General features: G+C 40.2%; 1 protein-coding gene across 1 annotated transcript in view; it reads left to right on the top strand.

The window, feature by feature from the left end:
- The window catches only part of THSD7B (thrombospondin type 1 domain containing 7B), a 326234-nt gene that overhangs the window by 89951 nt on the left and 209072 nt on the right, over positions 1-27211 (top strand). Inside the window, exon 5 of the mRNA XM_051624219.1 lies at positions 22692-23487. Coding sequence (XP_051480179.1) covers positions 22692-23487 — 796 coding nt within the window. The remainder of the gene's footprint in view (positions 1-22691; positions 23488-27211) is intronic.

Below are 27211 nucleotides of genomic sequence, written 5' to 3'. Positions count from 1 at the left end.
GTAAAACACAACTATTCCTGTACTATAAGTATTTTCAAGGAATTCCTTTCTCAACTTAGATGACTGGTGTGTGTTGTAAATTCAGTCTAAGTTTATTCTTTTAGGAGCTGCATCCTCCATAGCCAAGAACAAATGCTTTTTTTTCCCTTAGGAATTCATTCCCTTGGAAGGGAAAGGAGAAGCAATCCCCTTATTCCTGTGTTCTTCACCTGAATGGGAGAAGAGGTGACCTTTGTTTGTGTTGAGTTCCACCAAAGCCAGTGAGAAACTTGAGTGTTACTGTGTGATAGTCATCACTTACTCAGAGGCAACCAGGAGTATGCAAGGTGTTGGGAAAGGGGAAACATTTAGGCTGGAAAGCATGTAATGTATTTTATTTTCAGCTAAGGGAAGCAGGCATAGAAAAACTGCAAGACATGGATAGCTGACGTTTTTGTTGAAGCAGGCAGGGAGGTCTTCCGTTTCAGGCAGTCAGCTGCAGCCATGGGTCCTTTTCCCGGGGTCTTTGGTTAAAATGAGGTATTTGTTACTCTGCACTGAAACATACTTCATGGCAAAGAGCAGGGAATGAGTTAAGAGTTCCTGCTTGTGTCTAATGAAGACATAGGGTGTGTGAAAATATTGAACCTGGGGCTTAAGATACTGTATATATGGATAAAAGAATCAATTTAAGCTGGCAAGACAAGGATTTTGCTGTTCTGGTGCACCCAGTTGATTTTTCTGGTTATAATATTTGTTGTAAGATTGGGACAGTAATATTTAGAAACCCTTGAATTTTAGTGTACTTCTTTTGAGGGGCAAAGAGAGACTGAGAATAGCACTGCCAGGGCAGGACTACAGATGAAATCTATGCCATTTAATTAGAATCTTAATATTTGGTGTGGATGGATAGTGGAGAGATTGCAGAGGTGAAAATCACATTAAAACCCAGATTCAAAGGTGGTCTGATCGGTTTTCGCTGAGTAAAGTATTCACAGTGGAAGCTTTTCCTTTTCCTCTTAACCTGGTTTACCATCTTTTACTGAATAAAGCTTTTCCCATCTATCCCCATGAACCTTCCCAGTTTTCAGCATTGTGTGGCTCAACAGGCCATTTCAGCATTTACTTGTCAGGAATTACTAGAGGATTAAAAACAGTTCAGGTATGCATATGCATCCTTAAATGTAAGGATTTATAGGCTCAATGCTTACAATTTTTTTTTTTTTTTTTAAATTCTGCCCTAAATTAGGATTGATTCTCTGCAGAGAGGGTGTTTGTGTGGGCATGACCTGGGTGTTCCCAGTTTGCTGCTGGAGAAGATGGAGATTCCCTTTTTACACTGGGGTAACGGGCACAAGTTGCTCCTGGGGAGATTCTGAGTGGACACAAGCAGTAAATTTTTCACCATGTTTTCAAACATTGGAATACACTCCCAAGGGATGTGGTAGATTCCCCTACACTAGACATTTTTAAGTCTCAGCTTGACATGGTGCTGAGCCATCTCATATGAAACTACAGTAGTACCTAGAAAGGCTGGACTAGATGATCCTTGAGGTCCCATCCAACCGGGCATTCTAGGATTCATTATTTGGAGTGGGCTCCTCCCTTTAGGGTCCTTTGTGGCCAGTCAGTGGGTGTGAGTACTCACATCATCCTCCTGGCAGCAGTGCTTTTCTCATAAAGAAATATTAGAAGCATCTATTATAGATTTGTCTGTAGGCCCTGACACCTAGCTAATAAAAATTAGTTACATGTGATTCCTCTTCTGCACTCTCACATAAGCCAGTTCACAGAAAATATGCAAAATAAATGCTGTGAAATTGCAGAGTAATAGTACAATGCAAAATCCTGAATATCTATGTAGGACATTGAAATGTAATATTTTACCTTTTGAGAACACTAGCTCATTTTGGTTTCTACACCAGCCTCTAATACAAGGCGATCAAGTGATTTCCATTTCACAGGGAACATGTTACATACCCAAATGTGGGCTTGAAAACACTCTTTCCTTTGAACTTAGGTTTGTGGAATTGAGTATCAAGCCAGAAGGAAAATGCCTGAGGTGTTAATGTTTAGTTGGCACTGAGTCATACTGCTGGTGTAGTTTTCTTTTTCATTTTTTTTTTTTTTAGTCCTAAAAATACAGAACAAATATATTAGAGTGTTCGGTGACTTTCACACTTATTGACTTAGGCTGTATACTATTCCAGTTTGATATGAAATAGTATTTTCTTTTGGAACTGGCACCACTCGTGAAAAAAAAAGGAAGGGAAAACAAGGCAGTTCCTTACCTGCCATTAAAATATTTGCCATACAGAATTACCTGAGGAGTGAAGCCTGAAGTGTGTATCCTGTTCCTAGATCTTTTGGGGTATATATGCCACAAATTTATTAGTGCTGAAGCATTTGAATCATTAAATATTAACAAAAAATAAATTTGTTGCCGTTCATAATTGGTACGTGGGGTCATTAACAGCACATCAGTGGTTATTCCAGATACTGTTGCGAATGCACAGGTTCGTTGGGCTTAATATCTGTTGCAAATAAATTGCCAAATACAGGCAATGCTGATTTACTAAAGTCTTTGCTTCTTATTGTTTGGGGTTTTTTTGTTGGTTGGTTGGTTGTTTTCAGACAAACATTTGAAATTCCAAGCTATGCTCTATATTCCAAGGTACAGTACATTGCTGTTCTGTCTAACTAAGGTGCCCAGTCTTTTGGGAGTCCTGCAGGGCTGGAGGGGTTCAACAGCACTGCTTTGAGCTAAGTGGCCTTGATCTAAGATTACTTTAACTTTTTTTTCAAAAAAACAGAAATAAAAATCAGCAAGTATGTAATTTAATAGTTTTATTTTTTAAAATTACCCCTCAAGGAGCCACTGGGATGAATGTTCAGACTCCTACTCTGGGAGAATCCTGAGCACTGCTGAACTGGTAGAACAGAGAGAGGGAAAAATGTGGCAATTTGTGAATTAGCACTGGAAAGGGGGAAATGATTGCCATTTCTGTCCTTAAATTGTCACTAGAAAACAGGATTAGAGGAGGAAGGATTTCTCTAAGCCCCAGGAGAAAAGCTATCGCAGTGCAATATTGACACAAGAAGAAATGTGTATATTCTGTGCTATTAAGTGTAATTAGGAAAATAGTTCATTGCCACTCACAGTTTACTGTTAGGAGATTTCTTTTCTGTAATTCATTGGAACGATCAGAGGAAGCTGGCTTATATTGAAGTCAGCCTTTTCCCACTGTCTCTCTGGTGCTTCTCCTGCTGGGTTCCCACTTGGCAGCTGATGGCAGGGAAGGTGTCCTGGATCCCAGCGCCCGCTGCTTTGTACGGGTGGTTTGATGCCTGGAGAAAGAGGCTATTCACTGCAGATAATGCTGGCTGATCTGTCTTTTCTTCCTCTACAAATGATTTTCCTGGGGCTGTGTGCGTTAAGGAAATATAAGTTATCTTCTTCAGAGCCAGAGTTGTGTTTTTTTTTTTAAGTTAGTTTCCCTCCATCTTTTGTCTGGCTTTATCAGATACTGGGTCTTAGTCCATGCAACTACAAAATGCTTAAATAGATGAGGTGTAAGGAGTAGTGGAACTTTGTCTGTATTGTTTGGAAGCAGCTGTGTAAACAGCTTGCTTAAGATTTATTTCTCAAAATTCAGCATTTTTTAAAACTCTGTAATATTATCTTGGTTAAATGCAAGGTGTTAAATCACAAGGCATTCTTAAGGAGGAGAAAGCAGGACTAAAGCAGTGGCAGTGATGAGATGTTCTCGCAGTGATTACTTCGGTTCTCAGGGGACACTGTGGGGAAACTGTGAAATGGGAAATAAATCACATTCTGGCACCCATCAGCGTGCTATGTATTACTTTTCTTAAGCAGGTCGTGGGGTAAAGAGCATACTAAAACCTGCAAGGCTCTTGCCTGGGCAGCTAAGAGAAAGGAATACCTTTAGGATGACAATAGAGAGAGAATGACAGAATGGAAAAGAGAATAATTTGTTTTACCAGCTCCAAGGTGCAGGAATTCTAGAAATGTGTAAAAGAGCAGAATAAGATGTATGTAAATAGAATTCACTCATAGAGACTTCTTATTGTTTTTACCCTCCAGTCTTCATGTTGGTACCTTTGGGTGAAAGACCAAATCATTATTAGTGTTGTGGAGAAATGGTTTTTAGACTCATTTTAATAGGAAGCGTCACAGCATTGTGAAAGAGAAAGAATTAGAGGTGTTGTGTTAACAGGGCTGGGAAGCAGAGGCAATAGTCCAGGGACCTGTTTTGACAGTGGGTGATTTCATCCAGAAGCAAGAAAAGGCTGCAGTAATCTCTTTCCCAAAGAGGTGAAATCTAGAGGAGTTAGAAGGGGCCTGAAGATCAGCTAGCTCCTTCTGCCACTTCTAACACCTACTGATTGTTTTAACTTTGGTATCCATGAAAATGCATTAAAAAATTAATGCAGATTGTTTAAGTTTTATATTTTAGAATAATTACAGTAGACTGGTAGGTTCTCTTTTGGCTATAAGCTCCCATAATTTTCACCAATAAAAATTACTTCATATTGTTCCCTTGGGATTTTAATTGCATTAAGAAATGATTGTCCCTAATAAACTTCTGCAGTCTGTGATAATTATAATCAAATAACATATCCATATAAAAGCATAAAATTGTGCTGAAGCAAATGCATTCTTGATCATTAATTAGTGAGCTATCAAAGGCGTTGCAGATGGTAGTTGCCTTGTGCTTTTTAGAATGAAGCCTGACCATTGTAGCCTTAACTATGTGCAGTAAATTTATTTTTCAGCTATTTCTGCACCAGTATATAACTCTCTGAATGGGGGTTTATATACATATCCTGTCTGCCACACAGATATTCTCAGTTTCTTTTCATACACAAATCAAGTCTCAGCACTCCTGAGTCAGGCTGGTATCCTGAGAGGAAGGCTGGAGGTCTGCAGACTGGAAAAGAGATGGCTAAGGGGGTGGGATATGAGGTATATCTACAAAATCACGTGTGGCCTAGAGAGAGTAAATAGGGAGTAGTGCAACTGGGAACCTATGGCATCAAAATGGGTCCAGAGCAGGGCCATGAAGACGATCCAAGGACCAAGAAGCTTGCCATAGGAAGAAAGGCTGAGAGGACTGGGTTTGTTCAGCTTTAAGAAAAGAAGGCTTAGGAGAGACCTTATTACCCTGGATCAGTACTTAAAAGGGGTAATGGGTACAAGTTACTCCTGGAGATTCCTATTGGACCTAAGAGGAAAATTTTTGACATAGAGAACAATCAGCCATTGGAATAATCTCCCCAGGGAAGTGGTGGATTCCTCAACTTTGGAAACTTCTTTGATTCTGCTGGACAGGGTGCTGAGCTATCTTGTCTTGATGGTACTTTTGCCAAGAATGGTTGGACCAGATAATCCTAGAGGTCCCTTCCAACTTGGGATTCTATGATTCTATATCATCATCAAGGGTATTTGTTTTAGTAAGACTATGGCACTGTACAGTACTTTACAGAACAGAGAAATGGATATGGCTGCACTTCTTGAAATGTGACCAGCTGTTCTCTATTTTACAAGCAATTGTGCCTAAGGGCAGTGGAAGAAGTTTGGCACAAGCAATGTCTGTAGAAACTGCTGAATGTTTGGAGTTTTGTGAAGAGGAGGAGTTGATGTTTGGTGGCAGATTGTGCCATGGTTGAGTGGCAATGTAGGGAAATGAATCAAAGAGGAGACATACAAACCAGGTGAACTCTGCATTTGGCAGACAGTAGTGAAATCACAATGACTCTACAGCTGAATGGTGGTCCACTGTGTTTGTTAGCTTGGGCTGCCTCCTTTAGGACAAGGAGGAATAATTGATGATTTGCAGCTATGGACATCTTTGGTAGCAACCCTGTTTCTTCCAACCTTGGGTTTGCAATGAAGTGCAAGTTTAAAGGCACAATATGCTTCCTATTTCTGGAATTCTTGGAGAAATAGTGGACCTACAAGAAGCAAATCCAGAGTGTTAACAAAACAGGTGGACTCATCCATGACATCCTTGTGAGATGCTGCCATCGAAGCTGTGGGAAGCACAGCATTATTTACAAAGAATGCCAACTAGAACTAGAGATCAGGAGCATTGTTACCACCAAATTATCTTGATCTAATGATGGATGACTCTTTTGTTTGTGTTATCAAGATAGAATGTGGCATTAATGTCTTATGGTAAGATCCCCTCCAGTTAAACAGGGATCACAGCTGTCTTTGAGTTGCAGAAAGACTTGGATTGCTAAATCCTGTAAAGTGGATTTAGGTCCCAGTTTCCCTTTTATTGATTAAAAAGTTAAATTTAATTGCTTATGCAGTGTCTCTTTCTATTTTACGCATTTTATCAGTGAAATACAGGCCTGCATCTTTGACTTCAAACAGTTACATTTACATAATCAGCACATTTACCATTCTCCCTCACAGTTTACTTATTGGTTGAGCTTGCCTGCCTGCCATGTGATCTGACCACAATGGCTAACCACTCTTTAGTGATAATTTACATTATTATTGTAATATGGATTAGGCATCAGTTGGAAGCGAGTCTGAGTCGATACTGTCTTCTTTCCTGTGACATCTTAAAAGAAATTATTTAACAGTCTGATATCCATTTGGAAATTCAAAGACATTGCTTAAATTGTTTCTTGGCAAACTGAGCTTCATCAATGAAACTTAGCAGTTGGCTGGACATCCAACATCTAGGGCAGAGATAAATGAGGAACAGAGTAGGAATGTGGACTCATTCTGCTCACCTTGAGCTGATGTTGGTCTAGCAGAGAGCAGAATTTGATCCTCTGTCTTCCTCTTTGGGAGATGATGCCATGGGTATTTCTGTCAAGTGACTGCAGGTCCTGACACTCATAACCCCCTGAGAATATGGATGTGGTAGGGGAATATATTTGGTCATCTTGTAAAAACTTTTTCTCCTTGAGCTGGCAAAAGCATACACAAAAGTAGGTGGGAAGAAATGAATTAATTCTCCTGCCTGCCCAACTAATTCATTTGTCTGGAGCTTGAATTCCCTAAAGAGAGAAAATCTGAAGGACTTTGCAGGAAATAACAGCTGTTCTTCTTCCTCCCTGGAGCAAAGGATGTGCATCATGATCAGTAAAACTCCCCCTCTCTTTTATCAGTGTAATTGACACCCAGCGACTTGTTCTAACAGCCCAACAGTTGAAAGCTGTAATCCTGGTGGGTCAGATGACATGTGCTGTTGTTGCTGCTGGTGCTGTTCACATGTATACTTGATGCTGAATTAATATTTTAATGTAGCTTGTTTAAGAAGTTTCATTATTGAATGATTTAGGAGTTTAAGGTGACCATAAAAAGGTATTTGCTGAAGTTTCAATGGGGAAAATCTGATTCCCCATAAATTTTGAATGTAAAAAACCCTACAGACTTGTTGTTACGGATGGGTTTATTCACATAAGAAACTTGAGAAGGGCTTAAGTACAGCCTTAGTCTGATGTAGAGTTTATAAAATGCTCTGATTAGTTGGTATTTTAAAAAATAAAAGGCAATTGTTATCATGAGGATCTTGTCGTACATAGTGTTCTTCAGTTATTACATGTGAAATGAAATTCATTATTTGAAAAGACTAAGGTCTGTTGCAATACCTGAGATTCTGAGCTCTGCAGTTGGAGAGTTGTAGTGAAATTTTTTTCTAAGACTTTGCAGAATCTCATAAATGGAAAGAACCTTTCTAAGAGGGCTGATGCAAAAAATCTTAATTTCTACTTACACAAATATCTGAAGCTGATGTAATCCTGAGTCAAGCTATTTGAGTTTGTTGCATTACAGCAGGTACTTGTGTATCTCCAGCATTCTGGCAGAGTGCTCTGCTTGATCTGGCTGGGAGAATGGGATTCTCAGTCGTGTTTAATTGTGGTGGTGACAGGGCTTGCCACTGCAGTTGCAAGAATCAAAGTCCACAGATCTGGACAGACTGAGAAGAGAGACCATCTCTCATAGAAGTCAAACTGTGTCTGTCTTAAAGTAATTTTTTCTCTTGTTCTTGGGCAAGAAGGAAGCACACCTTAGATGTAAGTATAGCCAATTATTTCCTGTTACTGTAACTGAAATTCTAAGAGCCTAATCAATATTAATCCAGACCTAAGTGTAGCAGAAAAAGAAAGAAATTTCAGACAGTTAAAGCTGGGAATTGTGTGTGCGACAACTTTGAGATCTTTCCTGGTGTTAAACTTGCCCTGCTGCTCTGTGTCCTAAGGTCAGTAGTTTCATCCTGGTGGTGGTGGGTTGTCAGCAGCTGGAGCCTTTCCTGGGAGGAAGATGAAGTTCATGATAGTGGAAGAATTTCTTTCTTGGTCCATTTTACATCCCTATGTATGGTGCCTGTTTTGTATGTTAGATTTTTTTTTTCTTTTTTCCTCCCCAAACCAGTGTTGTCCAGCTTCAGGTGTCCATTTCTCTTTCTGACTACCAGAGAGTTAGCAGTAGTTGTGGGGGCTCCCATGTGTCATTCCCTGCCTCTGTTTCTCTACAAAAAGTCCTTTGTTCAGGTGCTGGACAGGCCACCTAAGGTGGTGGTCTGCTAGCTGGGCTATTCACAGACATGTAGGAAGGAGATTAAGATCCTGAAGGAAGTGAGGAAGTCAAGTAGTAGATTAAAGGTCATTCACTGACCTCTGGAGCTTGTGTGGACTTTTAGCTTGTTTAGAGAGCAAGGATCCTGTGGGAAGGTGTCCTGAAGAGCAATGATGAAACAGGAAAATGTGATCCAGAAAAAAAAGTCCCCCAGACCATGCAGTTGGAGAAGCTTAGTTTAGGAGTACATATGCTACTGTAGTCTCTCACTTTCTGCAGAGTTTGATGCAAGGCTGTCTGGATGCATGGGGAGAAGCTTCTGCTTTCTTAGTCTGGTGGAAACTGATTGCATGTGGAAATAAATAAGATTGTCATGTGGATATGGTGTGTGATCACATATCCATCATTACCAAGGGAAAATTCTTTGCGCAACAGCTATTGTAATCAGACAAATTTAGATTAATGGAAATGTTGTAATCATTAATGCTGTGTATTTGCTTGTGTAAAAATTAATGTAGGAAAGTATTCAGTTGCTTAGCTTGCCTGTCAAGATTGTTTTATTGGTTTATGTTAGAATACTTGGGAGAATAGGATGATGGTGCAGTGATATGGTTTGGAAAGAGTGATGGGACCATAAACATAACTGATCTAATTGATGGAGCTCTTTGAGACCTTTAAGTAGAAGAATGTATGACAAACCTGCCAAAATTACCTTCTTAGGGACTGAGCTCAGAGGTCCAGGAGGCATTTTTCTCTCCTTTATTCTTGAGAGTGAAGTTGCAACCGGTTTTAGTGTAGAAGGAATTGAATGTGAATTGTTTAAAAATCTGTCCTGAGAACAGTAAGTTTTCTTTAAAGAAATCTAATTTTTTGTTTGTTTTAAAAACACCCGAAGATGATGCACATTATTAGTCATATACATGCATTCTGTTTTTACTTTTTGAAACTCACTTTCTGTATCTGCAGTAATATCAAGATCTGATGTAAACTAAAAATCTTTCTTCATCATCTGAGAAAGGTCAGTTTTCAAAGATGAGAAATATCTTGAATTTTTAAATTTCAAATAGGACAGACTGTAAATGTTTTTAACATTTAATTAATATGGATTACATTTTGTTAGTTCCCTTTTCTTCATTGATTTTTGCCATTCGACCAGTCATTTCTATTTGTGTGTATAAAATATATGGCTTACTGTTAAAAGGATCTCAAATCAAATTGGCTTTATTTACTTCAACATATTCTGAATAATGGTTATTAGGGGAATCATAAGAAAGGAGTAGACGTTTCTAATAGAAGAGTATTTCCAAGTGGCTCAATTGAATTAAAGAATGCCCTCCGGAATGAAAACTCATTATTTCATTACCCTTAGTGGAAGAACCAATTTTTCTTATTTCACAGAACTCCCAGTCTGATTCATCTGCACCTGAGTGTTGTCCATCAGTTGGAGATGTAGGGTGCAGATTAGTGCTGCAGTTTTTGGATGGAAACTTTGCTCTGAACTTTGTAATTCTTTAAACCTGCCTGAGGAGAAGACTGAGAGGTGGATTTCCTTCTGAAAGGGGCCAGGTAGCCCACTCCATTTGTCAAGAAAGCTCTTTCTGTAGCAGTTCATTGTTTCCTTATGGTGATACTGAATCTCCATGTACTGGTTAATGAACCATCTGGGACGTGCTAATGAGCTGGTTCATATGGAAATGGCTTCCTCAAATAACAGCAGCAAGACTAAAAGCTCTTTGAAATCCGTGGTTCGGGAGTATTAGCTAAGTGGTTTTGTTCCCCTCAAATCACTCCTCCTTCTCCCTGTCCAGATTACTGCCAGGGGGATTGGAGTAATTAGAGGAGCAGATTTTCTTTATTGCTTTTCCATGGCCTGTCATCATGTCAGCTTCGAAAGTTTCCGCGGCTTCCATCGTGGTTTCCAAGGCACTGGACGCATTTCTTTAGAGAAGGATTAGAAGTTGGCTCCAGGACTTCAGAACCTATGATATGGCAGTCATGACATTTTGCATGTGCCTCTGTCGCATCAGGCACAGGCTGAGTGAAAAAACACTGATTCCAAAACGTGAGGAAAATGGGATAATTTGGATGCAAATATCTCATAGCATGTATTTATATCTGTGTATAGATATTTGATAGCAACGTTACGCACATCCACACATACATTCTTTTCCTTTTATTAAATAAAGTATGATTTTTCTGAATCGCTTGTGTCTTAAAATACGAAGCATAAAGTGGTGCTTGGCTTGTCTGTTCTCCCATGCCGGCACTCCTGAGCTTGAGCATGTGGGTGTTACAAGGTTACTTAGATAGCATCTCCTTCCACTAACCCCCTGCCAGGGCTTGGGACTCCTCTGCTCCTTTGATGAAACACTTAGGGAAGCAGCATCTTCCGTCAATATTTAGTAACTCGGGGGATTTCAGGTGCTACCATGATGAATCTAAATGTGACCTAAATTGAACTGAAAGCAGCTTGAGGCAGGAATAGCTTTTTATCTTCTTCAATCGTGTTTGAAGTTGTTATCCTTCCTTGAAGCATATTTAAACTAATAACCACTGTATATTCTTGACAATACTGGTCAAGATAACGTGGGATGTCCATTACTCTGGCCTGGTTTTCTATCATTTCCCGATTACAGTGAGGATGATGAATGAAAATCGTAATGAAATGATATTTTAAAGCATTAGTTTAGCCATGTTGGTGACACAGTGTAACAGAGATGATTACCAGTGCTGATGTTTTATTTGAAACTGTGTAAAAAATTTTTACTTGACCCCCTTACATGAAGATGAGCTTTAGGCATGCTTAGTTTATGCAGGTTTCACAGGTGGTCATGACAATAGTGTGAGTGTTAGATTCATTTTGCAGGGTAAATGATAATTTTATATATTCACTAGAGCCACTCAGGGCTACAAAAGAGGACTCTTTCCATTTGTCTTTTCATACAAATATCTTTATTTGTTGTGTAAAAACGTTAGAACAGCTAGGTACTCTTGTGTAAATTAGTAGCCCTGTTTGTAAGTATCTCTGCAGTTGAAAGCAGCAGAGGTACCAGACGTGTAATTACATTAGCACAGATATTCTACAGAAAGCTGCTTCTGTGAAACAGAAACAAGCTTATTGTGAAAAATCTTTGCTTTTGAGAGCATGGATGCTATGCACATCATTAACCCGTTAATTAAATCTGTTAAGGGCTACAGTTTTTGAGGCCTTGTTAAATGATTACTTATGTATAAGAATGTCTGTTTCTAAGTGTCTTCAGTTGCGTAGTGTGGACTAACATTGTAAAAGCAGATGCTTCAGTTTGGATGCAAAATATGCATACAGCATCTGTGCACCTGGAACTGCTGCCTTTCCATGTTATTATTCTTTTACTTCAAAAGAATAATAGTGTGGTAACTTTTATGGCAACAGTGACCAGATTTCAAAGTTCAAAACCGTTCATCTGCCCCAGCAGAATACCTGAATGCTCCCTGCACCCTGCCACATCTCTTAGTGATTTGCAAAAGAAACGTGGGTCTCTGCTAGCAAAGACATCCTCAGGATATTTATTCTCAGCTCTTAAAACGTCTCAGAGAATGTGGTTTTATGTCTTGTGCTGATGCTTGTGAAAATGTATGTGAAGGTGCATGTCTGTTAGGATTTCAGTGATAGCTGAAGACTATTCAGAAATACATAACACCATAAATTCAAAATAACATAAGCAAAATATCTGCCACAAGGTAGTGAAGATCTACCAGTATTGCAAGGCCGACCTCTGAATAATTTTGAAGCACAATTTTTTGTTGGAACACTTCCATCTTTAAATTACTGGAAACGACCTTTTATTTTCAGTTTTCTTTATTTCATCAGTGCAGATACTAAAAAGAAAAACCATCCCAAACCCTGACCCTTCTTCTAAACATACTTGTTTCCTACCCTGGGACCATGGGTTAGCACTTTGCCTGCTGCAGGACTTGCAGTGTTTGTGCTCCTGTTAATGGACTGACACAAATTTATGGCCAAGACTGCAGTGCTCTCTGCTCTGTTTATACTTGGAATGTTACTGACTTTTGCTCGGGGGAATCAAGCTCAACTGGAAAAAGAAAGAACAAAATAAAAAATAAAACTAGTAGAAAATTACTCTTCATGTTGTGATGCTTTGTTGCCCCAGTTCTAGCTTATGTTGCTCTCATTTGGGAGGTGGGTTTGCAGCAAAGCTCTGCAGCAAAGGGGCTGTTTCTCTAGGTGGGGTCTAGTTGATTGCCATCCAGCAATTAATTGTGTCTAATGTGTTAGTTTAAGAAAACCTAAACAACTAGTTCAAATACATCCTGGGATAATACAACCTCCTCTTAAGATCCCTGGATCTCAGTCTGGCCTGATGCACACTTCTTCAACTGGCAATATTTTGCTTTCCCTCACCTGCCTGTGCAGTCATTTGGAAAGACGCCTGGCAAAATCTGCCTCCAGATGGGATGGAGATTTTTCTTTCTTCACATTCCAGTCTAGGTGTGCTATGCTTACTTACATTTTATAATTCTTGTCACAAGATTTCCAAAATTTGTCTAATCTTAACACCTGCAAGTCTGAACAAGTTAATGTGATCATGTTCTCTTGAGTGCAAACTCAAGTATTTTAGTTATTCTGTTCTTCTGGACCTTGCAATCAAGAGCTGAATTTATGATGAGATGTGAGATAATTTCAATTTGGAAATCAACACCTTTGAAATTTCCTTCCTTTTACATTAGTTCTTTTCCCTCTCCAAGTGGAATTTTTGTGAATTGGGTTTAGTTATTTACTTATTTTTTGGAGGGCTGGTTGATTTGAAGTTTTTTTTGTTGTTGTTTAGATTTTTAGGGTTTTTGGTGGGGTTTTTCCGGTGTTGTTTGTTTGTTTCTTGTTTTAAAGTATTTACTGTATGCCTGTCACTCTTCCTGAAGTAGAAACCACTTGCATCTTGAAGCCCTTCATCCTGGTTTCCACTGTCTGGAAATTGAAGCTTTTGGCCCTCTTGGATTGATTAGCCACTGCTCAGCTCTCTGCCATTCCTCCTGTCAGCAGCCTGTGCTCGCAGCATCTGCTTGACGAGCAGATTGATTTACTGCTGGAGAACACTTATCACTCTAAAACTTTGGCACAGCTGCTTGGATTGTTTATTCCTGCACAGCTATTTCCAAGTATTGCAGAGAATTGTGCTTTTCTAAAAGACTTTTCCTCTAGAATTTGGATCATTTAAGAAGAATGTCTGGAGTAAACATAATCATAAATAAAAGCGGATCGTTAAATATGGACTGCAAATTAAAAAAAAAAGAAAAAGAAAATTCCCAGTGAGAGCAGTTTATATAGTTCTACAATAGCCTCTGTCCAGTTTTTTTTTATAAAATCGATTGTGCCCATGTTTAAAAATAGTACTTTCACATGAATTAATTATGCTATCTGTTGCCAGGGAGTTGTTACCGTCGCTGTTCTCCATCTATGCAGAAATACTAATTAGTAGCAGTTTGGGCACCATGGGAAATCCTGCCCATTGAATGGCACTTCTATAATGCTTATTAAGAATAATAACTGTCTGGCCCATATGGTTGCGAAGGTATTTCTGTATGAGTATGTGTTGTCAATATTTTATCATCTGCCTTTTCTGTTCCAAGAACTTTGAGCAGCCCTAGTTCTGCTCCGGAGCAAGGGGAGTTCCCACAGGCAGAGGGGCTGCCCCAGCTGGGGCTCTTTGGAGGTCCTCTGGAGAACATTTCAAGGGAATACTTCTGGACCTGTGTGCACGTCACCACGGCTGGAGGCTGAGGGAGAGTTACTGCAGTTCCTCTGTTTAACCCCAGCCAGACTTGGCAGCACCTGGGTGTGCAATTTTGGATTGCAATTCCTTTACCATGGCATACTGATGATTGCTGTAATATCTGAAAAAGTATGCTGGCTTCTGTGCTGTAGTGGGTTATAAAATATGTAAGTTGGGAATAGCATAAAGCTGAGCAGAAAAAAAATGTAATTCTGCCTCAAAATGATGTCTGGAGAGGGATGCAGACATTGCTGTGATTATTATGTGCATGTGAAGTAAATTCTCATACTTCAGAAAGGTTTTGCAGGTGTGCAGATTGGGTCTTATTTCACAACTTTTTCTGTGGAACAATTTCTTTTTTTTATTCTGGGGAAAAAGATTTAAATGCTTTAAGTTTGGAAAAACAACATGGCTATTATTTCGATGAACAATGATAATTTAAGCTTCATGAAAGAGGAAGAAAATTAGAAGTTGCAGTTGTCACATTTTGGAAGAAGGGATGGCAATGTTTTTGTCTTTGCCAGGTAATGAATTATTGCAGAATAGCATAAGAATTCTCTTTGTGTCTTGGAGCCTGAACACCAAGCAGATGTTGAACTGCTGCCAGTGCTTCCCCCATCTGTCCCACCCAGTCCCTCTCTCAGACCATCCAACCTTTGACAACAGGTTTCCTGCTGTGGTTCCTTGAGGAGTCCATTAGTGCTGATCTGGACCCTGCTTGGTGAGGTTCTCTGGGGAATTGTGCATGAGGTGGTTTCTTCCAGAGTATTGTCTCTGCAGGAATCCCACCCATCAATGGGCTTTTAGCAGGAGGGTGGACCTGGAGTGAAACCTGGGCTCTGCCTGCTGGAAAAATGACTCGGAGTGACTGCCTATGTGAAGGGTGGTGAGGGGAGAACCGTGTATGGAAAAGTGGGAAAAGTGCAGAGCTTGCTGGTGTCAAACCAGCAGTGTAAGGATTTGTATAAAACTGGAGTGGCCCTTCTCCATCACCCAGTTCCTACAGGCAGACATGAAATGGTCCTATTCATATCAGGCTACTGCTTCCCTGCAAATATCCTAAACTTCTCACGTGGTTGTGCTTGAAGGGATCTGAGCTTTCCTATGAGCTGGAGAGAAGATTTAAACCTACCTAGAGAGGAGGCTGGGGATCAGTAGAAGGTGTTGCTGAGTTGGGTGTCCAGCAACCCATGTATTCTCTCTGGCTCTCTGCTGGTGAGCTGGTGGTTTGGGTTGCAGAGGATGCTGTATAACCAGTGTTGTGTTGATTCTGGGTGTTTTTCACTGGGAAACAACAGTTGCTGTTGGGGAATGTAAGCCCCAAAGTCAAGATGGAGTGACTGAAGGAACTTTTTCCGGATGCAGTTTCTATTAAGGTTACATTTACAAACACCTTAGAAAGACTATTAATGTTTAAAAAGAATAGGTTTGCATAGATGTTGAGCATTTTAAAAAGGTCAGAATTTGATTATAACTGCCTGTAAGCCAGGATGAAGATGTTTTTAATCTCACACGCAGCAAGCTACTCATAGTTGTAATCTGCTGATAGCATCTATTTATACTTTCTGTTTTTATAGTACACATGAAGTTCTACACATCGTGGCCTTGTCTCTGATTTTCAGTTGCTATCAAGACAAGAAATCTGTTCTGATAAGCCCTCAAAATCTGTCAGATGGGTATTACAGAAATGTTTTGGAAAGTGTGGGTTGTTTTTATTTATTTATTTTTAGCTGAGAGTTGAGGGAAAAAAATGGTTTTCCTTGGTTCGTCTCCGAGGTGTGGGCACATGATTGAGTAGTTCAGCTAATGCAGTTTACATTAGTGCTTAATATGGAGAAGTCTTGCCTTCAAGTGTCAAGGGGTTAGTAATGCACTGAATTTTCATAAACAGCAGTGTTCATTACGTTTTGCTGCAGAAAGTCTTGCTGGAGTGTGTCTTGAGTGTTACAGCATGTGGATAATAAGGCAAAAACCTGACATGTAAAATTGGAACAAAGTGCTGCATGGCTATAAGTCACTAAACTTCACTTCTCCTCAGATCTAAAATAAAACAAATCAATAAGCTGCTGAATTACTCATTTGTGTAGGTCATGAAAGTTTAAAAAAGTGGTGAAGGTATTTAAAATTAATCCCAGGAATCAGAGGAGTTTTACATGCCTTGTGTCACATTGCAAATAGTAGAATAGTCTTCCATTTTGTGTAGCATCTTTCATACAGAGCATAGTAGAAGGTGTTTTACTGGATTGCTGTTAATAATAAATAGACAAATAATTGACACAGCTAAGTACAGGCAAGGAAGGAAAGTTGTATTTTGGCTGAGATGTGGCAGAAGATGCAGGGCAGGCACAAAGGGAACTCAGGGAAGCGGGACGTTTTGCTAACAACAGCTATACAAATATTGCTTTGCAATATAAAATACCTAAATACAGCAGATCTGGTATCCTAAACTCTGTAGGAAGCTGGTTCCAAAGGACCAGTCTGTTTGGTCTGCAAAAAAAGATGTGACTGGACTGAGAAAACTGACATGGTGAGAGTGTGATATGCAAATGATGAGGCTTTCATCAGCCTGGTAAGATCTTTGTCTGAATCATTAGGAATATATATTTTTTGCATAATTTGAATGTCTTTGCATCATGCTTAAAAAAAAAAAAAGTGGTGAGAAAATATGTGGTAGTTTGTATGATTTTCAACAGTTTGGTTCATAATAAATACACATCTGAATCTCATAAATAAATAATTCTCATAAAATTACATAAAAATTACATAAATATCATTACAACTTGTCATAAGATAATCAAATCTGAGGAGGACAATTCAGTGACACCTGTGTTTTGCTTACTAACAGTTAAGATTAATTGTTTTTAATGCTGTCTGGAATAAAGGTTGTGTTGTCTGAGTCAGTTGTTACCTGTTTTCAGAAATAAGGGAATGAGTTGGAGCTTTCCATGTGATGTAGACATGCTCTGGTGGAAGGAAGCTGGAATGGCATCCCAGGTGGTTATATGACAGTTCAAGTAGAAGAATTCAATTCAAGTGGGCAGTGCCATGATCTTCTGGAGTTATGATCGCAGCTGGTGGAGTTATTCAGCCAGGCAATAATGAAGTCAATTGTTATGTTTGGGGATCTTTGTCTCAGAATTAGTATGTTCTGTTTATAAAAAAGGTTCTTAAGGTATTGCTCCTAAATTTGATACTTAAACTGATAGACAAAAAAGTGTAGAAAATATGACTATTCCGATGATTGTCCCTTAATCTTTTCAGTGTTCTTTCACTGTTTCATGTATCAGATGTGACTTGCAGAATTACCTGTTACATGTTTGAAAAAAATTACTAACACAATACTCTATTTAACTGATGGCTGATTTTGTCCTAACTTTGCAAATGAGTACATATCTACAGGGACTGAATAATTGTGGAAGGTGCTTATTGTTGAATGAATTCTCAGATGGTGATACGGTTGCAATTAAGCTAAATGTCACATTAAACAGAGCATAATTATGGTAGCAATCCTTATTAAACAGTAACACACTTACTAATCAGCTCTTACTGGGATTCCTGTTTTAGGCATGATGTTTAGTGATGTTTCCTTTTGCCTGCAATATGTAATTATTGTCTGAATAGCCCCCTTGCCTGATGCTTTTGTGACCTGTGTGTCAAAGAGCAGATGTCACTGTATCCTTTCAGGCATAATTATTGCATAGTTGTAGGTAGGTCATGCAGGCAGGAGAAGCAAATCAGTGCACACTGTATCAAGTAAGCTACACTTGCAGTGTTTTTGGGTGCTTTCAGTGGGACTGGGGAATGGGATAACAGTATGGTTCCCTTTCTGTCTGATAAAGGATGGCAAATAGAACATGTGTAGTTTTTTATTATTAGATACTCTTGATTTATTAATGCCTTTCATGTCATTATTACCTGCAGTGTTACAGATGCCTTGTAAGAGACAGCAGGATGTCTTAGCTTACAGTTTTCCATAAACAAGACATCCCAATGTCTCTTACTGTTTTTTTTACAAGTCAAGCAAGTTTTACGTCTTATTTTTGGGAATAGTGATTTGATTCAATCTCTCTTTGCTTTGGTAGACTATTGGATTTACTTGTATTACTGCAGGTTTTTGCAGAGACTTTTGCAGGATGCTTTGCACACCCCAGTGGTAATTTTTAGTGAAAAACATTTTTGGTATCATAGTAAGTCCTAGTGGAGAAAGCCTTACTTTCAGTTAGATAGAGTAATCCAGATCAGAAAGGACCATGAGAAGTCATGTGGTTGAACCTCTTGCTCAGAGTAGAGTCAACTATGAATTCACACCAGGTAGTCCAGGGCTTTGTTCAGTCAGATCTTGAAAACCTCCAAGGATGAGAATCAGTGGTCCCTCGGGACAGGCTGTTCCAAGGATTATCCTCAGAGTGAGGAGGTTTTTCCTTATATCCATCTGGGAGGTCCCCTATTTCAACACGTCTGTTGTCTCATTCTTCCACCTGTGTCCTGCTGTGATGAGATCAAACATCCATCTGGTATCTGATTAGGTTGCTATGGTTAGGAAATGGACAGTATCTGCCCTTTATCTTCATCTTTTTGTACTTCCTATAGACAGATCACTGTGAAATATATTTCATTTTGTTTAGTCTTCTATACAGCATTTTTCTGAAGTTCTGGCTTTTGATACCTACATTCCAGTGGGTTTTTAAGAAAATGTAGTTAATATTATTATTCACATTGTGCTGAGATGTTTATTTCAATTGACTCAGATTTATTTCAAGGAAAGTTTGGATTTAACATGACTTTCCTAAAAATACTTCAGTTCTAAATACAAAGCAGACTATTGACTAGGAAATATTTATATCTTTCTCCTCATTCAAGCTTCTGAACAAGATATTTAAGTAAGCAGTGAAACACTGTGCATAGGTTTACTGCTGCATTCTGAAGAGATCATCAGGAAGTGAAAAAGTCTGTGGTAATGGGATTTGCATCTGAATGTTTTTCTTATTTTTCATGCTTCTTTCTTTGGTGTGCCAAGAGCAGGCTGTGTTTTTAGGGTGTTTGCCAGGGAATAATTACAAATTGTGATGTGTCTGTCAGTAGTCTAATTACTTATGATTCCTTGCTTATATTTTTTGGTAGTTTTTCATTCTAAATTTACATATGACATTAAATGATGGCCAGTTCTTGCTGGGGCTTCTACTGCTGCTCTCTCTATCCTGTTAATGTAGGGATTAGTAAATCTGCAGCTGTTCACGAGCAATAACCAGAAATGTATAAAAAGTACTCATGAGATGAGATCTGTACAGTAGTGCTAGGTTTGGTGAGTGCAATTTGGCCAGTCCTCTCTTACGACTGCTTTATATTAGACCATGGGGATTTTTATTGCTATTTCTAATGCTGTTTGCTATCCTAAGAAATAAGATAGTAAATCCTTAATTGATAATCATGTGTTTCAAGCTCCTATTGATGAGTAAAATACTGTTGTGCACTACGCTGAAGAGAAACGATATTACTCTTGAATTTTTGCTTTGAAAACAAACTAGTGAAAACCAAACTTTTCCTATTCTGAAATTTCCACCTCTCAAAAACATTTAAAGTGCCTTTGCTGAACTGCTTGAAAGAAGCAGATGCTGAAAAGGGTTCATGATACAGCTGTGTTGCGATGCTCAGTCTTTCTGCTGGTTTCTTTCCTCTGTTAATAAAAAGCCACCTAGTACTTGAGGTTTGATGTAGTAATATGACAGAATATACAAGTTCCCATGTCTGGTTTTGAATCATGTTGGCATTTGTATAGGAATATTCTTTCAAATCAAGGTAGAGTATCAAGGATGGACATTTAAATTTTCAACGCACCTCTTCATGTAACTGAACTTCAAAAGCATAAAGATTATTATTATTTTTTAATATTCAGTTTTTAGGCACATTGAATTATGTTGGAAGCCTGCAGTTAGTTTAGTACAGTTTGCAGAGCACTGTGTAGTTCCATGCTGCCTTTTCCCATCCAGGAGATGTGTCACGGTTGAGTTCTTACCTGGGACTGAGATCTTTTGGTCACCCTCCCCCTCTACTCTGCCCTGGTGAGGCCACATCTGGAATACTGCATCCAGGTCTGGGCACCCCTGTTCAAGAGAGACAGGGAACTACTAGAGAGAGTCCAGTGGAGGGCAACAAAGATGTCTGGGGGTTTGGAGCATCTCTCTTATGAGGAAAGGCTGGGAGGGCTGGGACTCTTAGAGGAGACCTTATTAATGCCTGCAAGTTATCTAAGGGTGGGTGCAGGGAGGATGGAGCCAGGCTCTTTCCAGTAGTTCCCAGTGACAGAACAAGGAGCAACAGGCACAAGCTAGAACATGGGAAGTTCCATTTAAATATGAGGAAAAACTTCTTTACTCTGGGGGTGACAGAGCCCTGGGACAGGCTGTCTAGGGAGGTTGTGAAGTCCCCTTCTCTGGAGATATTCCAAACCCCTCTGGATGCAGCCCTGGGGATCATGCTCTAGGGGATCCCCTGCTTTAGTGGGGGAGCTGGACTAGATGATCTCTAGAGATCCCTTCCAACTCTTGACAATTCCGTGATTCCATGAAATAGAGCCATAAGATTCCTATTTAATTTTCCTCCTTTATTAAGAGTGAAAAAAAGATCAGGAGTTCTTATTTATTTATTTCTACTTTTTATTACACAATGTCAGTCCCCTGGCTCTGCAGGATTAACTCCTCTATTCATGAAGAACAATGGGATTACCAATGAAACTGCCATCAGCTGAATGAAATACCTGGTATTATCATTGCAGGCATTATAGGGCTGGTTTTAGTTTTGTGTGTGTGTTTAGTTTTGTAGTATAAACCTGTAACTGATGCTAGTGTTTTTAAAATCAATTTTAGAAAATTTGATTGGAGTAGCATTTCTTAATATAAATCAACCTGTTTATTGTAACTTCATTTTTTGCCTTGAACAAAGAGAAAAGATAGGGTAGTTTCAGGGTACTTTCAAGCAGGAATTACACATGCGATGTTCTTACTGAGAGAAATGTCTGTTAGGAGACATTGGTGAGTTTTTAAACTTAGAAATGAGGTGAGACCCTCTTGAGACATAATCATCAAAATCCCTTTAATATGTTAAGATTTGGCTTGAGTGCTTTTCTCTGCCTTTTCTCTTCAGTTTGCAAGCAATTTTGTACTTTATAACCCTCAGATTATTATTTTGGCTTGGTGGATTTTTGTTGAATAATATTGTCACAGGAAAATTTTTCTATTTAGCCTTGTCTGATTAAGTTCACTTGCAAATCCTCAAATAAGATTCAAAGGATTACATACATACGTTCCTGTGCTCCAGAGCTAAAGATGACATTGCTGGGTTTAATTTTGATTACATTTCTCTTCCTGAATGACTAGCTTTGCCATCTCTTAGAGTGCCACGTGCTGCAGTTGGAAACGACTTGCTCAATGTGCAACCCAGGGGAAGTGAGAAGTCGATGCAGGGAGGTGCCTTCCCTGCTGGGGTTCTGCTCTTGGAGCAGCACCTGCTGGGCCTCAACCTGCAGTACAGACACCAGCACATCCAGCCAGGTCCTCCATTTCAAACTCCTCTTAACAGTACCTTCTTATTTTCAAAGCATTTATCCTCACTGTTTTATCACCATGGATAATGATTCAGCTGCTTCCCGGTGCAGTTTATTCCACTGACTAATTGCTCTATTAAGACTCTTTCCCTCTTATCTGGCTTGACTTTATTTTCCTATTAGATTATTGCTCCTTTATGACAATTCTTATATTCATTTGTACAAATGAAATTAAATATTCATATTTCTTCAGGCTTTGGGATGGATTTTGCTGGTAAAGAAATGTGCCTGGCCTGACTTTAATTTGAGATGTTGCAGGGTATTTTGTCGTGAGTTTTGTTGTTTGTTTTTTTTTTTTTTCCCCTTAAGTTCTTCTGAGTGTTCTAGTGGTGGGAGAGTGCTGGGAGGAGAAATGATTGTAGAAAACCAAAACCAGCCCTATGGTGGCTGTAATGGTAATACCAGGTATTTCATTCAGATTATAGCAGTTTTGTGGTAATCCAGATGTTCTTTCTTCATGAACAGAGAAGTTAATCCTCCAGAGCTGGGAGCTTGACATTGTGTAATAAAAATTATAAATGAATAATAAAAAAATTCCTGTGTGTTCTTTTTTTTTTCCTCACTGTTGATAAAGGAAGAAAAGTAAATAGGAATGTTATGCCTCTTATTTCACACTGAAAGATCTTGTCTCCTTGTTTAGGAAGCTCTTAAGCAATTTTAGGGACCAGATGGTTGTTGATTACACTTCAGTGGATGGCAGGGGATGTTTGGGATGCTGCTGGGTGGTGTCAGGATGGCTGGGCGGCGGGATTCCTTCTCAACACCCCCTCTTTTGCAGGTCCCTGGGGCCGGTGCGTGGGTGACTGCGGCTCGGGCGGCCTTCGCAGCCGCGCCGTCTGGTGCACCCACGCCGAGGGCTGGACGACGTACCCCGCCAACTGCGACCAGACAGACAAACCTGAGAGCCAGAGGAGGTGCTTTAAAGTCTGCGACTGGCACCTGGAGCTGTTCGAGTGGGAGGTTTCGGGATGGGAGCGGTGCGGGCTGGTCCCGGCGGCTGGCGGTGAGCTGAGGGCTGGGCCTTGTGTCACCGCCCAGCACGGGCTGCAGCGCCGGGCCGTCCGCTGCCTCCAGAAACTGAACAGAACTGTCGTGGCCAATGAAATATGTGAGTATTTCAGCCCGCAGCCGCCGGCTGAGCAAGCCTGCCTGGTGCCCTGCCCGCGGGACTGCGTCGTCTCCGAGTTCTCCAGCTGGTCCGAGTGCAGCCCGGGCTGCGCCAGGAGCCTGCGGCACCGCACGCGGGCTGTCCTCGCACCTCCGCTCTACGGGGGTGCCCCGTGCCCCAACCTGACAGAATCCAGAGCCTGTGGTTCTCCCGGCTGTCCCCTCGGGGAGGAGGAACACACCTACAGCCTCCGAGTGGGGGCCTGGGGCCAATGCCAGCTGCCTCGTCTGACAGACATGGAGCTGGCGGGGAGGACTATGTTGGATTTGGGTTTGGACGCTGGAGAGCAAAGCACGTCTGGAGTTCCAGGCTCGAAAGCCCAGCAGCATGCCAGGGAGGTGGAGATTGGTTACCAAACCAGGCAGATCAGGTGTGTAAGGAGCGATGGAAAAAATGCAGCGCTGAGGTAAGGGTGCTTCATCTTTTATTCCATCCCTGGTGGGTTTGTGTGGTGGGAGCCAATCCTCTGCGTGGCGGCACCACAACATCAGTGTTCCTGTTCTTGAGCTTTAAATGCGAATTTTTATGTGTTTTCTTTATGGCCTTTTTTTGATTTAATTCCCTTCTTGTAAAGCTAGCATATGCTGGATATTTGGCATTCTTCTACGATTTGTGACTGTTTAATTCATTTTATGTTTTTAATAATTCTCTTCTGGGTTATTTGTCGTTGTCTTTTTGAGGTAAACATCGAGGAAATGGGATTATATATCACTTTGTGCTGTTGCTGGGCCCTGGAAGGGTGTTTTAATTCTCAGTCGTGTACTGTGCTAAAATTGCACCAGCTTAAACTCCTTCATTTTTACAAAACACTGGTTAACTGCAAAGTTTGGCCTTGCAAATTTACTAGCAGGTGTTTATTGGAAGGATCAATCAGTGAGCAAACCTGCAGTAGTCCTCCTGCTTGCTGAGGAGCCTTCTTGTCCAGGTGTAGCTCTTGGATGCTGACAAAAGATGCATGACTTGCATCTTGTCTGCCTCTGGTAGCAGTTGTTGATTTCTTTCCTCATCTGTTTTCTCTTAACAGTTTGTGTTAGTCTGTAGGTTCCTTTGCTGTAGTTTAAATGTGAAGGTTACAATAATGCACAGCAAATAATGAAAACATGTATTCTCTCAACGTCTTGGGATTAATTTTTAAAGGCCATTTGACTTCAGGTTGGGTTTGGGCAGTTGCCAGGACTTACAGGTGACTGAGACATTGATCGAGTTTGGAGAAAGTGAGGTTTTCTAGAGAACTTCTCATGTTCTGTTTTTCAGGGATATTAAAAGTGCTTTTAAAATCCTGCTTCTGAATTTTGTGGAAATCAATCTTGTTTTTTTCAGTAACCTATAGCTCCTGGCACCTGTGCAAACTCAAATTGCAGAGAGGAGGAGTTACTTTATGTCCAGTTCTCTACCCCTGTTAATGTCTCCTGCGCTTTTGCGCATATACTGAGGTGAAAATGCACATTCTGGCCTTTTTCTTACCACCTTGTATTACACCTGCAGCAAAGTGTGGATTCTTTTTATTGGCTGGAAAAAAGTCAATGTTTGTGAACTGTTCCAGCAGTTTCTAATATCTTGACTTTATTACTTGTCTCTAGATGTATGCTGATGCTAAATATACAGATTTTATGCTCATGTAGCTGCTTGACTTAAATAGTCACTTGTGATTTATGCTACTGTTCGACCAGCAGCAGGTTTATGCCTGCTAGCACTTGTTAGCTGTTCTTCTGCCTCTTGTATCTCATTCCTTATCAGAGACTCTGGGAAGGGGATTCTGACTGTGTTTTACTCACTCTGCCCTCACACACATGCTGCTATATTTGCTGTGAGAATGGGGAAGGGAGGACACTGTTTCTACAAATGTTTTCACTTTGTTGTGCTACTGCAAGAGTTATACATTGAATTTATGGATGACAGTGCAGACTGTGGGTCCCTGGAGCTTTAGTTTTAGTGGCTCTACTCCTGATCAAGTTGTCGTCTTTCTTGCTCCTTTCTAGGTTGTATTTTTTTTTTCCTGATTTAGCCCCCTTTTTGGGAGTGTGCAACTCCACTGGACACCTTCTGGCAGACCTTTTACGAGGCCGTATCTCAGATTTGCTCCAGACTGCTGAGCCTGACCCATCCCTCCCTCTTCTTCCAAATATAAGAGCCCATTTATTGAACAGAGGACCAAAGGTCATGTCATGTTACAGTAGATAGTCACATGCTTTTCCTTCTCCTTTTGCACCTAAAATCCAAACCTAAAAATCCGGCTTAAGATCCAATCAGTGTTTAATTCCAGGGCTGCAGTATCATTGATATCAAATACCCCTGACAACACTTCTTTTAAAGCATCCCCTGGCAATATTCTCCTTGTCGTGTTGTGCAACATGTTCTTCTGAAGAAGGGACCTGATCTGGCAGATGCCGCTTTACAAGAGCAATGATATTTTGGATACTGATAAAGAAGAATAAAGACATTTGCTGAACCTCATCACAGGGTTTAGCAGGCAGCCAAGCCTCTGCTGTAAAACTGGGAAGGAGCACCTGATTTGTGCTTTTTCCTTTTCCTGACCGAGGTTTCCTATTTAGACTAACACTGTCGAGTAAGTATGAATGAGAGATACAAATTACATTTCTGGAAAACTGAGGCAAGAGAGAGAAGTATTCCAAGAGGTGCTTCAATGCTAGGCTGTGAGCTGCTGCTTTGCCAGGGTTTTGCCACCCCCCTGCCTTCCCCAGCTGCCTGATTCCCCTGGGAAAGTGGCAGATAACGGGAGCGGTCAGCTAGCCACACCAACTGGTTGAAGGCCATGTGAAGAGAGGAACCGTATGCTCGTCTCGCCTCCTAATTGTTAATGCAATGGCAAAGATGCTTAATTTATTGTCAAAGTTGTTTAACTCCCTGATGTCTGATCTCAGGGCTGTGCATCAGCTGGAGAGCAGCAGCCATGCTGCGCAGGGATGGGAGCAGGTACTGGGTGTGCTGCTTAGTGTGAAGGAACAGTCTTTGGCCAAAAATTGGGTATTAGTGGGCTTGGGTGCAGGCTGCTTTTTAAAGACTAATACATTAACTTCTTACAGATGCTGGATTACTGGCAGATTTGTTGGGACCTCCTTGCTAACAAGTTTGCCATTGATGGGGAAGGCAGATGGCACGTTCTTTCTCTTATGGAATAGGTAGCAGAGGTGGGAAATGTGCCTGATGTTTGTCTTTAGTTTTTCACTGATGCTTAAGTGATGCTGTTGAACTCTGCAAAAACAACCCTTCAGTTTTACAGTGAGCTCTCGGGTAAGAGCTGGAGATTCCTGTGCATTGTAAGGAATTATTTTTTTCAATTTAAACAATTGGTTGTATGAAGATCTGTGTGTCTGTACCAGCCTTAAAGGTGAGAGAGAAAACACTAGCAATTTTGGAGTTAAAAACAGTCAACAGGAGTTATTTGGAGAGGAGCACAAGTGTGTGAAGAATTGGACATGCTGTATCAGGGAAACAACTGGGGAATGTTTTTTATTAAATATTTTTCAGTTTGGAGGTTTTACATTTGTCAAAATGAAAGGAAGAGGAAAGGAAGGGACAGGCCTTTTTGAAAACACTGGAAATTAAGTCAGTTGAGCAGCAGATCATCAGTAGACCTTGAGACAGGTCCATTTCTGCTCAGAAACAATTTTGGTGTGGAAGCTTTATGTTTGTGGAAACAAAAGGAACAACATCAAAACAATGATTTTATGGATCTGATTTGAAACTTTCAAAGGCTGTTTTTAAAAGCTTTCTTTTTTTTCATTCTATTTCAGATAGAATTCAGATTGCATTCTATTTCAAAAACTCTCTGAAAAAGTTGCACAACAGGGGTGTGCTACAACTTCTGCTCCTTTTGGTTTTCTGTCTTCTCACAGTTGTCTAAGTCTACTGAATTATGAGGCTTGTGTTACTTTTTCTTTATTCTTTTCCAGTTGTTTAGGTTAGACAATAAAATGTACATTAGTGAAATGAGTGCCCATAGCTAGACATCAAAATCCTAAATAAACTTACGCTGATTTTCTAGCCTGATGTGTGTCCTCACTAAGCGTTCTGCATATATGATGACAACAGTGATATAGTAGAGTTGGATTTGGAATTCTGTTTACTTTGTCTTTTTAAGTGAAAATTCAGGTCAAACTCAGTCAAGG

Source organism: Apus apus, chromosome 6 (genome assembly GCF_020740795.1).
Source record: "Apus apus isolate bApuApu2 chromosome 6, bApuApu2.pri.cur, whole genome shotgun sequence".
NCBI lineage: Eukaryota > Metazoa > Chordata > Aves > Apodiformes > Apodidae > Apus > Apus apus.
Note: the sequence above shows the minus strand (reverse complement) of the source record. Positions and strands in the feature narration are given on the sequence as shown.